The 12,425-nt window shown below is 40.9% G+C and overlaps 1 protein-coding gene across 1 annotated transcript; it reads left to right on the top strand.

Annotated features, from left to right (window-relative positions):
- Positions 1–4,375: 4,375 nt before the first annotated feature.
- Positions 4,376–12,109, top strand: cmc1 (C-x(9)-C motif containing 1). The gene is made up of 4 exons (XM_084556266.1): positions 4,376–4,606; positions 4,994–5,086; positions 10,630–10,720; positions 10,878–12,109. Exons 1-4 carry the CDS (start codon positions 4,588–4,590, stop codon positions 10,996–10,998), a joined length of 324 nt encoding a protein of 107 aa, XP_084412392.1. The 5' UTR covers positions 4,376–4,587; the 3' UTR covers positions 10,999–12,109.
- Positions 12,110–12,425: the final 316 nt, after the last annotated feature.

The following is a 12,425-nucleotide window of genomic DNA, read 5'->3' as shown; positions in this document are numbered from 1 at the left end:
GGGTTCTGTTCCTGGTCAGTGCAAGGGTGAATTTGTCATGCGATAAATTAAGCATCAGCCTATCTAGAATCTGTATTTCACAAAGAGAATATGTATTGGTGGGATGTCTAAGTTTGAATCTTACCATATCACAATGCTTATTTTGCGGATAATATAAGTTATCCCCAGACTGGCATCTCAAAAATAAACAAATATCAAAATGAGCCAGATCCACAAGATCCGGCTCCCTTCAAAGAGCCATGTCTAATTTGTTGCTATAAAGGTGGATTCTGCTGTTTGTCACGCTTTTCTGAGCAAGATACTTAAATCTTTGGTTTTCTCAAGACTCACAAGTGGATGAGCTGTCAGTGACGGCGACCCTTTAACATTCTCTGACAGGGGCCTTGTTTTACGGCCGTCAGTGGACAGTTGGAGGAGCTGGTGGTTGGCCCTGAGCAGTGAGGCATGTAGTAAGAGGGTTTAACTTCGCTAACCTCCTTCTGCCAGGTTCACGGGGCCCTGCTGCTCGGGTAATATTGGATCAGTGTTGGGAGCCCGTGCCCCTGCCATATCAGCCAGCATGCTGCCCGGGGGTAGTGAGCACTTCCCACTATAGAGCCAAATGGACATGATCTGGGTTTAGTTTCTGTATTACATCGTCTTTTTTTTTTTTTTTTTGAGATTCTACAAACATGAAATTTTACAAGAATTCTTAAACAGATTTGTAGTGGTCTGTCTTACAAAAGAAGAAGAACATCTGAATGGAACAAATACTTGGTGTTCTATCATTAAAGCTGACTTGTTATCGGTTACACAAAGCATATTTTCACTTGCACTAAATGCAGATTAGTAGGCTGAGCAATCAACAAAATTCTCACGAAAAGGGGAAGCAAGAACTGTGGTGCACAATAAGCGTGGAAGTAGGTGAGTAAAAGTTTTTTCACAACTTTGCAGAGTACAACTTGTTTTCTTTCTTTGTTGTTTTTTTGTTTTTGTACAGCCTACAAGAACGTTTGAACAGGTGACAAATAATCATCTGAGGTTTCTGCATATTTGTTGTCTTTTTGCTGACATTTAGGTCAAAAGTAATGTAAGGGACGTCTTCTTTGATTAAATGGCGACTAGAGCCATGAGGATACAACCAAACTTTACAAGCGAAAAAGCTTGGACCTACATACTGAAAGGTAGAGATTCTTTACATCCATTCAGCTAAAATTATGGCTTTAATTTGTTCACAGCACTTTGGTGCTGTGAACAAACACGTGTTTGTCAATTGTAATTTGTGATGTTAAGTAAGAAATGTCTCTTGAAAAAAAGACATCTGCATCATCGAATAATTATATTTTATTTTGTGGAATTGGCTTCAAGATGTTGCCTTTAATTGCTTCTTTATAATTTTGTACATTTTTGTCACCATTCCCTGTGCGAGGTACTCCCATTAGATTTATTATATACATTATATGCATTTAATACATTTTATTTGCAGGAGGAAAGTTTTGTCAAGTATTCAAGCGATGATAAAATATCGTTTTTATCAGGTCTGGTTCAGTGGCTGTGCAATCATTCGCATGAGCTCCATTTGGCCCTGTTGTGAAAATTTGGCTAGTGCAGCATTTTGGAGAGATCTGCAGATATTAAAATCTGCAGATGCCCACCTGGTGTCAGGAGGGATGGAAACATAAGAGTGTGCTGTCTGCGCTTGGAGATGTGCGCATCCATCTGTCTGTGTGTCTAAGGCTGGGGTAAACAAAACAGCACGTGCAGCGCAGACAGGTGATGGCCTGTGGTCTTTGTTTGTTATTTGGGTCTTTTTTTTCTTCCTGTTCTTTCTGACCTTTGATTTGCAGATGAAAAGAATGTGCTCCTCCACAGAGGTGAGTGTCAGCCTTAGCATTGTAAGGTCAGAGTGCTGTGGGAACTTCAGGCAGACAGGCAAGAGATTCACTCTATCTCCTCTGGTGGTGTGTGGGTGAGTGTGAGTTGTCAAGGCGCACTGGGTGTGTGTGTGGTTTGGATGTGGAGGTGGGTTGCTTACACCTGTGTCATAGTCTAAAGTGTAACTGTACGTGTGAAAATATGCCTTTTGCTTCAAGGTGTGCGTCTGCGCTTATGGGTGTCTACCTGTCTCTTTGATTGAACAGGTGGGGCCTCTTTGCATGGGATCTAGACAGCCGGTCCGCCACACAGCTGACTGTGGTCAGGCTTACTGTGCTCAACATGAAGTCTGTGGTTCAGGTTCAGGTACACTGCGGTTGGATGTCGACATACTTTTCTGCCATTTTACCATCATTTCAACAATTGTGCATCATTTTGCATCAGAATGTACCACAAACAGTTTTCATAAACAAAAGAGAAAGATCTTCCATTTAAACGTTCACATATCAAATCCTGCAAAGCTCTAGATACAAAAACACAGTAAAAGTTGTCTGTAATGCTCAAACCTTTGCCATTTCATTTGGTACACTAATGAAGATAAATTCTAATTCTGATTTAAGAGTCCTGCGCTCTCTTAGCTTCATAAAGGTAGGGTATTCAGTGAGTTGTTGATTCAACTGTGTTTTAAGTTTGGAGGCTGCTGTTTGTGTAGTGCTTTTGAATTTTTGTGCCGACACATTTTCTATTATTTAGACAACCCCATTTTAGCCAGTGGGCTGGACTAATTACCAGAAAAAGTTTAACTGCAACACAGACTGCATCGTCCAAAATGGTCATACAGTTGAATTACCACCTTTCTGACGCTGGTTTCGCATGAACTGAACATTACAAACATTTCAACAGTCGTGAAGATGAGGTTTAGTGCATGACTGTTATATTAGCATGCATTTGATTTTACTGGTGTACCTAATGAACAGACTCTGACTGTTAGTTTACTTCACAATGAAGGCATAATAGCATACAAACTGGTACATTTAGTTAAATCATTCATTCATCTTCTGTAACCGCTTGTTCCTGTTAAGGGTCGCGGGGTCTGCTGGAGCCTATCCCAGCTGTCATCGGGCGAGAGGCAGGGTACACCCTGGACAGGTCGCCAGTCTTTCGCAGGGCTAACACAGACAGACAACCATTCACACTCACACCTTCGGCCAATTTAGAATCACCAATTAACCAAACAAGCATGTCTTTGGATGGTGGGAGGAAGCCGGAGTACCTGGAGAGAACCCATGCAGACACAGGGATAACATGCAAACTCCACACAGAAAGGCCCAGTCGGCCCATGGATTCGAACCTGGGACCTTCTCGCTGTGAGGCATCAGTGCTAACCACCTCGCCACTGTTAAATCAATTTATGTATGTTTACAATCGGTTAAAATACTGAGTTTGCTTGTCCTAGATGACATGCTGGCATAGGCATATAGGCCTGGCATAGATGAAAAAGAACCAGTGTTACCAATAATATTATCTGTGGCTTTGTTCTATTCAACACCAGGACCCTGAAACTTAAGTAGCTGAATGGAATGTAACCATGTCATAGTCATTATTAATAGCAATGAGAATTAAATGATGTTTAATTATGTGTTGATAATAATCCTCACTGATCTATTCTTGACTCTGATACAGTTTCATTAAATAAACACATGAACAAGGGAAGAGAACTTATGATCGACTGGTCATGATCAACATTCAGGTAAATACACCAACTACCTCAAAAATCATGGCACCAGTCAGTTGATGGGGATACATCACGCAACAAGTAAACATTTTGTCCTCAAAGTTGATGTTACACCTGGGACAAATGAGCAGATTTGAGCGACTATGACAAGAACAGAATTGTGATTGCTGCATGACTGGGTCAGAGCACCTCCAAAACTGGTGCTCTTGTGGAGTGTTCCCTGCCTGCAGTGATCAGTATCTATCAAAAGTGGTTCAAGGCAGGAAAAGGGTTCATCTGGTGACAGAGTCATGGGTTCATTAATACACGAGGAGAGCGAAAGCTGGCCTGTGTGATCCAGTTAAACAGAATATATACTTTAGCTGTATGTTTGTTTTTTGTTTTTTATGGGACTGTATAGCTGCAGACCAGTCAGCATACCCATGTCCACCATTGGCCTGGTCTGATGAATCACGTTTTTGTGTGTGTGTGTGTGTGGATGGTGATTTCGCGTGCACTGATTAGCTGAAGAACACGTGGCACCAGGAGGCACAGATCCCCTTGGTATTAATATGAGGGTGTTCTTATTCTGCCCTACTATCAAGTGGTGGTACTCAGAGTAACATCCACTTAAATCCAAGAGCCAAGTTTAATCCTGAAGAACGTTAGATTGTAATGAGATCAGCAATATTCACTTCCCTGGTTGGTGGTCTTAATGTTGTGGCTGATTGCTTTATAATGCAGTTCTTAGCTGTACTTTCTGTATGCTATTAGAACTAAGTCTAAAGAAAAAATATAATTACAAGTTGTAGTAGTATTGCATAATCATAGTCATAGTCGCTGGGCTGGCGCACTGAACTGTTATTATTATGCGCGCGTGTTTGTATGTGACTCTGGGATTTGTAGTTTTCGTTTCCTTTCAGGCTCGTCGCCTAACTACGTCAGCGGAAGTGTTTTGGGCGCTCGTAAGATAGGTCACATTGGTTGAGTTTTGTAATGGTTTGAGAGACACAGCCACAATGGAGGCAACACACGCAGGTATTAAACATTTCTGCTCTCTTAAATGCGTTCCGTGCCCCTCACGGAGCACCGTTAACGTTAGCATTCAACGCAGAGCAGTCTTTATGGGCAACGTAATGAGAACTCGTGTAGCTATGGTAACGTTAGCTAAGTGAGCTACTGTGAAGGAAGGATATGAATATTTGAGCATGGTTCTGTGTCTACCATCTCCCTTAATGGTCCAAGTTTAACGTCATAGTTGCCCTGGACTCTGTTTTGTGATAGTAATGATGTGTTTGTGTATTTGAAGGTGAAGTAAACGTCTCTCATAGCTAACGGAGAAACGGTGCCGGATGATGATGATGATGACGATGGTGGAGATCATTATTGTGACGGTTTCCCTGTGTACTTGTCTTTCCTCGTCAGACGAAATTCCGCTGAGGCATGTGGAGAAGGACGTGCTCATCCCCAAGATGATGAGGGAGAAGGCCAAGGAGCGCTGTGTCGAGAAGGTGGAAGGTGTGTAACGTGAATCTGTGTGTGAGGGACTGACTTCTGTCCCTTTCAACCCAGTTTCAGTGTCCAACCCAGTAATCTACTCTTAGCAAAAGCTCCTTTCCACCTGTCACAATAAGGGAAGCACATGTAAATGAATGATATTGACATTGAAAAAACTTGTACAACAGCACAACATACAGTGCCTGGCCAAAAAAAAAGCTTATACCAAAAAATAAACACACACACTTTCATATTTAGTTGGACCGCCTTTAGCTTTGACTACAGCACACATTCTCTGTGGTATTGTTTCAGTAAGCCATGAGTAATCCAGTGTTGCATTCATTTTTCACCAAGATCTTGTATTGATGATGTGAGAGTCTGACCACTGTGCAAAGCCTTCTCCAGCACATCCCATAGACTCTGTGGTGGCCAATCCATGTGTGAAAATGATGTCTCATGCTCCCTGAACCACTCTTTCACAATTTGAGCCCGATGAATCCAGGCATTGTCATCTTGGATTATGCAGGTGCCATCAGGGAAGAAAAAAAATCCATTGATGAAATAACCTGGTCATTCAGTATATTCAGGTAGTCAGCTGACCTCATTCTTTGGACACATAATGTCGCTGACCCTAGACCTGACCAACTGCAGCAAGCACAGGCTTGTACAGTAGACACTAGGCATGATGGGTGCATCACTTTATCTGCCTCTCTTATTATCCTGATGCGATGGTTCCCCACTATCCTTCCAGTTTTTCATAATATGTTGGACAGTTCTTAACCCAATTTTTGTAGTTTCTACAATCTCCTTAGATGTTTTCTCTGCTTGATGCATGCCAGTGATTTGAACCTTCTCAAACAGACTAACATCTTTTCCACGACCGCTGGATGTGTCTTTCAACATGGTTGTTTAAGAAATGCGAAGCACAAGTTGAATAAGTTGGGGTTAAATAACTTGTTGCCAACTGGAAGATAATCACCCATGCAGTGATTATCCAATAGGAGGCTCGTACCTATTTGTTAAATCCAGGTGGCGACTTTTATTTTGGCCAGGTAGTGTACATTAAGTGTAATGCAACTACCTTTAGATAATGTGGCAATGCTGTGTCTGCTGAGTAAAACTAGTTTAAAAAAAAAAAGGCAGGACCACTCTAGTCTGATCAAAAACAAACACCCTCTTTACATTCACTTAAGCAAAGTTCTTAAATTAGTTTAGCTGTCCAGTTCTAGTTCACCGTTGTTATGTCAATTGACCGGTTTGCACTACATGTTCATGAAGAATTATGAAGTGAATAACATTGTTCATCTCATTACGATGTATATTTCTTCCGGCAAACCTGGGTTTTTATGTCGATATTACTTTGATACATACTAACACCAGGCCATTGTTATAGAATAAGCACCCCCCTGTGCCATTGGCAGCCATCCATGTGATGTTCCTTCCATTGCTACTATATGTGGTTCACTTCTGACGCTCACATGCCTGCTATAGGCACTATAGGGAGTGAAAAGTGATCAGCATGGGCACTCTGGTCTGTGCAGCACATCACAAAACAAATATGACGAACAAAAATAACAAATCATAGCATACTGATATGGATTTCATTGTATGTACCATGCAATGACAGTTGAATTGAAGTTTTATAGATCACATCGTTCAACATACTGAATACTGGTCAAGTGTTATGAAACCCCTCAATGAAAGTGAGCCGTTATTAATTTCACACTTACTTCCCCTACTGTGTCAAAGCAAAATGTCTGCAGTGTAAAAAAGATATGTTTGCCCCCTAAAAACCTACATGACTATGACATTGACATTATTAACTCTAGAAAATTAACCCTCATTATTTCAGTATTTGGATTTTCTATTAACTGTCAAAGACAAAGTCAAAAATGAACCGACCACAATACAACTTGTGCAGTATATACAGTACCAGTTCAATGTTTTTTCTTTACTTTTGTTACTTTCGAAGTGAAGACATTAAGACTATGATGTAGAAAAGATTACCATATGGCATCATATAGTGAGCAAAAAAAGTTTTCAGCAAACAGAATATGTTATTATATAATATGCATTTTAGGTTCTTCACATTTTAGGCACCTTTTGCTTTGATGACAGCTTTGCACACTGGAGTGGTTTTTCAACGGTCTTGAAGGAGTTCCTAGAAGTGTTGACCACTTGTTGGCTGCCTTTCCTACTCTCAGAGGTCCATCTCATCACAAACTACTTCTATCACTCCATCACTCTTCTTCTTGGTCAAATAGCCCCTACATAGCCTGGATGTGTTTTTGGGGTCGTTGTCTTTTTTGGTCCCATTAAGCACAAATGAGATGGCATGTCACTGTTGTGGCAGCCATGCTGGTTAAGTGGGCCTAGAAGTTTTAATTAATCACCAACAGTGTCCCCAGCGAAGCACCCCCACATTATCACACCTCCTCCGACGTGCTTCATGGTGAGAACCACACATACAGAAACCATTAACTCACCTTTTTTTTCCGTGTCTCGCACATCCACGGCAAGTGGAAATCTCAAATTTGGACTCATCAGACCAGAGTTCAGATTTCAGTTGGTCTAATGTCCATTCCTTGTGTTTCCTGGACGTAGCAGTTCTCCTTTTGTTCTTGTTCTTGGTCAGTAGTGAGTTCTTTGCAGCAATTTGACCATGAAGGACTGATTCACTTATGTACTCAACTCTGAACAGTTGATGTTGAGATGAGTCTGACACTTTATATGAATCATTTATGTGGGCTCTAATCTGAGGTGCTGTTAATTTAGTAGGACGGTAATGCTGATGAGCCAGTTTCATTTTAGCATTTGATGATTTTCCAACTGGCAGTAGAAAATACTTTCAACACATTGAAATCTTTAGGATCTGCTGACATGGACTGTTGTTGTAGTAACATGCCATTGTGCACTGGGTTTTCCACCGTTACAGAGAAAAATTACCTCTACATACAGTTGAATAAACTTTCAGACTAGAACACCTCCAGTTTAGTTCAGTGTAGTCCAGTAAATTCACAATTTGGAAATCTATAAGTAATCTAAAAACTCAAACACTGTATTAGAAAATCATATACTATTTGCCTTAAAATTTGCTTCTAATAGCCTGTCAACCACCAAGATACATTGTGATATTTGAACTCCAAACTAAGCTCTCTGCTTCTATGAAAAAGAAAATGTTCTTAAGAGAGCACTAAACCAAGGTTATTAGGCAATAAAAACAAATTGTTTTTCAAATAGTAACTTCTTATGGTGTTGTCATATCTTGACACTGCATCTGTTTGTTTTTGATGTTTCCCTTCGAAGGAATTTCTTTTACTTTTCCTGTTCCTGTTACTTGACCTTTCGCCTTGAGCACCTGCTTCTCGAGTCCTTTTATATTCTCTGTTATGAGGAGCGGGCTGATTGGCATGGCAGCAGTTTCTGCTTCATCTGCATGGAAATGGTGGCTGCACGTTCGCTCACGTATGCCATGAGTCTACTGCAGCGACACATCAGCCAGATAGTGACTAGGTTATGTGGTTTGTAGAAATCTGATGACAGCCTGTATGAACCAGTGTGTGCTGCTCACTCGGGGGAGACAGTGCACATGCAGCCCGAAGTGATGGGACAGACAGTGACTGCGTGGGTAGTGGAAACCCCCCTCACATTACAAGCCTCTTCGTCCCACTCATTTTCACACCTTCATCCCCCGCCCTGTATCATCTCGTTCTGTATGTTTGTGTCTGCACTGGGCTCCTGCGTGCGTGTGTCTATGATTGTGATTTACAAAGAAAAGTGAAAAAACACACTCAATCTAGAAGTATGTTTTCCTGTGTTATCTGTCTCTGCAGATACGGCCCCACACACCCCACGGTGGCATGTTGCTGGCTTTGTTGTTCAACTAGACAAGTACTACTGACCTGTACAAAACATCTTTGTAGTTTTACCTGACACGATATTTCCTACTACAATGATGATTCATTTGAACAACCCACACACTCAATTAGCAATTACTTTCATGAGACTTTGATTAGTAGAAAAATAATTAGGTTTGTGTCTGCAAACCTGAAATCCAAAATCTTGAGTAAAAAAAACTATAATAGCTATTTAGATTTTCATTTCATTATTTGGAATTCATCAAGCCTGTACAACATCTTTCTGTTACAGCTAATTGCGTATTAGGGGGTCACACCTTGCATCTTCCTCTAATGCTCCAAATCTCCCTAAATGTTCAGAGCCCTTGCTTCTGCTTTCTAACTGCCAAACTGCACTTCTGCATCTTTAAAAATGGCAAACCAAACGGCGTAAAGAGAAGGTGGCATCACACTTTTCTTTAGAAGGGCCTCTTCTGACATAAAACTAGAGTCATATATTTGCCTTTGGTGTAACTGCTGATGTGCGATCAGGAAGGCGGTCCTCTGCAGCCTCTATTAGTGCCATGGGACAAGGATGAGGCGTTTGTTGATTAGATTAGTCGCAGTGTTCTGCTTCTCTAAATTGGTTTTGCAGTTATTTTTTATTTTTTTTCACATCTGCATCCTGATGAAAGTGTCTGTGTGATAACCATACTGATGCCACTGATAAAGGCAATTATAATGTCAGTTATTTGAACGGGGACGGCAGCGGTTTTAATTAAAGCCTTGAGAACGAGCCTGCTAACAAGGTGAAGACTCGGTTTTCAACACCTTGTTTACAGTGAGGACCTTGGACGTTTAACATGGCATGTGCCACGAGCTAGGGCACAGTGTCACCAATGCAGCCTCGCAAAGGAAAGAAGATGACATTCATTGTGTTTTACGTTAACCATGTTTTTTTCAGTTGTGCTATAATTTTGTTAACAGGAGTTTCTTCTTACTGGAAACTTATTACATCACTCAGTCTGATTGAAAATCCTTTCGATCGGGTCAGTTGGTCGAGTTGGTTACACGCATACATTTTTATTCTGATGGGACTATTATTCTGATTATCAACAGAATGCCCAGTGTCCACATAAAAGCACCAAATGCTTGAAATGGCTCAGACGGCATCAACATCTGCACTAACTTGCACTCATTTTCAAAAATATCTCGCACCCCTAATAATGCAGAGCCAATGATTTGTGGGAGGGCTGCCTCTTTTGGCTTAGCTGTTGTAAATAACCCTGTTTCATTTTGCACTGTGATCAGTGAACCATAGCCTATATTTAATTCTCGAAGGCACAGGCGCGTATATATTTGCGGATGGTGGGATGACTGTTACGGGGCCAGTGTGGAAACACGGTGGCTGCAGATACAACCACTCTGTGGCCACTGCAGTTACATTCAGTCCTTGTATGAACAAGGAAACATGATTTTCAGTTTGATAAGAGACTTGGCAACGTGAACTAAGCCCAAGTTCCTTGTTGTGAAGATGAAACCCATCTTGGTTTACTTGTACCTGCCTGTTTTCTTGCTGGTGTTTGTACTCTTGGTCCCACAGTACAAAGTAAGAGGTAGGCTTTTAATTTTAAAGCAGGTTGTATTTGTAAATGTGTGTCTGAGGTCATTGTACATGTTGAGCCTGTTGCCCTTTTTGAGTAATTCTTCTTCTCCATCTCCTTCTAGCCTTCAACCACTGCTGTAAAGAATCTGGTTTCTTCATGGTGTTTAAGTGTCGGGAGGAGAATGCTGCCCTGAAGGAATGTCTGACAGTACAGTGAGTATTTTTGTTGTTAAGGTGGCTTCCCACACGTTATCCCACCACTAGCTTTTGCATTTTGCCTCTCTGCCCTTGCCCTCACTTACTGTTTAGTCTCAGAAGTCTCACACTGTACGCTCAAAGTGACGCTACTGTACCTTCTGTCTCCCACCAGCTACAATGACCCAGCGTTTTACGACGAGTGCAAGGCCGAGTACATCAAAGAGAAGATGGAGTTTGAGAGGACGGGGATCCCAGCCAAGAACAGGAAACAAAAACTTCCAAACAGCATGTAATATACAACATGGTAACCAAACATATTATATAAGGTGCACAGCCTCAGACTTTGCCCAGAACCTGCATCAAGTCCTGCACACCCAACATGGTGATGGTATGGCCCAGATTATTACTCATAAAGCCTAAAACTTGTGTGGTTTATTAGTGACTGAAAGTATATTGGTGTACAAGAGTGACATGTAATCAAAACTTTTAATGTTCAGTATAATTTAAAAAAAGACAAAAGATCTTCCCTAAGTTGACTGAATCAACAGCGTAGAACAGTCACCAGGAAGATCTTTATAAGAATGCAGCACTTTGGAGGTGTGCAGTTGTTAGCTGAGCGACCCGTTTCACCCCTTTCTTGTCATGGATTTTCTTCGCATGACGCCACATGGGGTAATTAAGAGCTGATCCTGTTGCCTTTGCTCTGGAAGTCACCTGTGGAAGAACTTGTGCATTGGGTTATAAATAATTTGAATAAGAAATTGAAGAGACTTGTACAGCATATCTTAGAGACATGCAATATTTAACCAAGGGAAGGATTCTTGTGTGCTCATGTGACTTTGTAAATAATAAAGTTTCACTTGCAGTAAAGGATATATGTCTGTTGCAACTTGGACAAATGAATGATTTTCTTTCATATAGTGATCTTCTTTATATTGTTGGAAGAACTTTGTCACTTATTTTTAGCTATTACTTTTGTGTATATTGAATTCCAGCCTTATTCTTTTGAAAGCTGATAAACATGGCTTTAGGTTGCTTTCTCACCAAGGTTGATGTTACAAAACCGGTAGCAGGTCGGACTCTGATGTAAACACAGCATTCGCACTCAAGGACCAAATTAACCTGGTGAGTCGAGCGCGGTTAGAGAGGGTGGTCTCAGTCCGATTGGAGTCCAGTTCGTTTGGCTACCTTATAATGATATGACCAAGTACTTTACCTGATCTGTCTTTGGAATCAAATTTTGAATTCAAATGCAGACCACATAATCTGGGCTAGCAAATTAACAACTTAATGTCATGAATAAGGTTCAATCAGTTCATCTACTGTTAAATAATAACCACGTTCATGTGGTCATTGTACTTCTGATTTAAGATCGACCATCTTTTACTTAATATCCAAAGAACTAAAAAGGGCACACTATGGCGTCAGTGACTTACTGTAAAAAGATGTCCTTGTAAATAAATAATGTAAGTTTTTCACCTCTCGTTTTGGTGGCTCCAAAGTTGTAATCCATGGATGTGACAAGGCATGTGCTGGTATTGGTTACCTTGTATTTATCGAAAACATCCGCTGTTGCACATGTACGCCGTTAAACTGTAGTGTCCATTTTATTTATTTTTCTTTTTAAATGATATTCAGTTTAACAGTGTGATTTAGTGAAAAGCAGGAAGTCATTATAGAGAACTTGGAGTGTGAAAAGTCAGACACTTACTTACTTACA

The sequence above is a fragment of the Chelon labrosus genome, assembly GCF_963514085.1.
Source record: "Chelon labrosus genome assembly, chromosome: 12".
Classification (NCBI taxonomy): Eukaryota; Metazoa; Chordata; class Actinopteri; order Mugiliformes; family Mugilidae; genus Chelon; species Chelon labrosus.
This window is presented reverse-complemented; position numbering and strand designations above follow the sequence as displayed.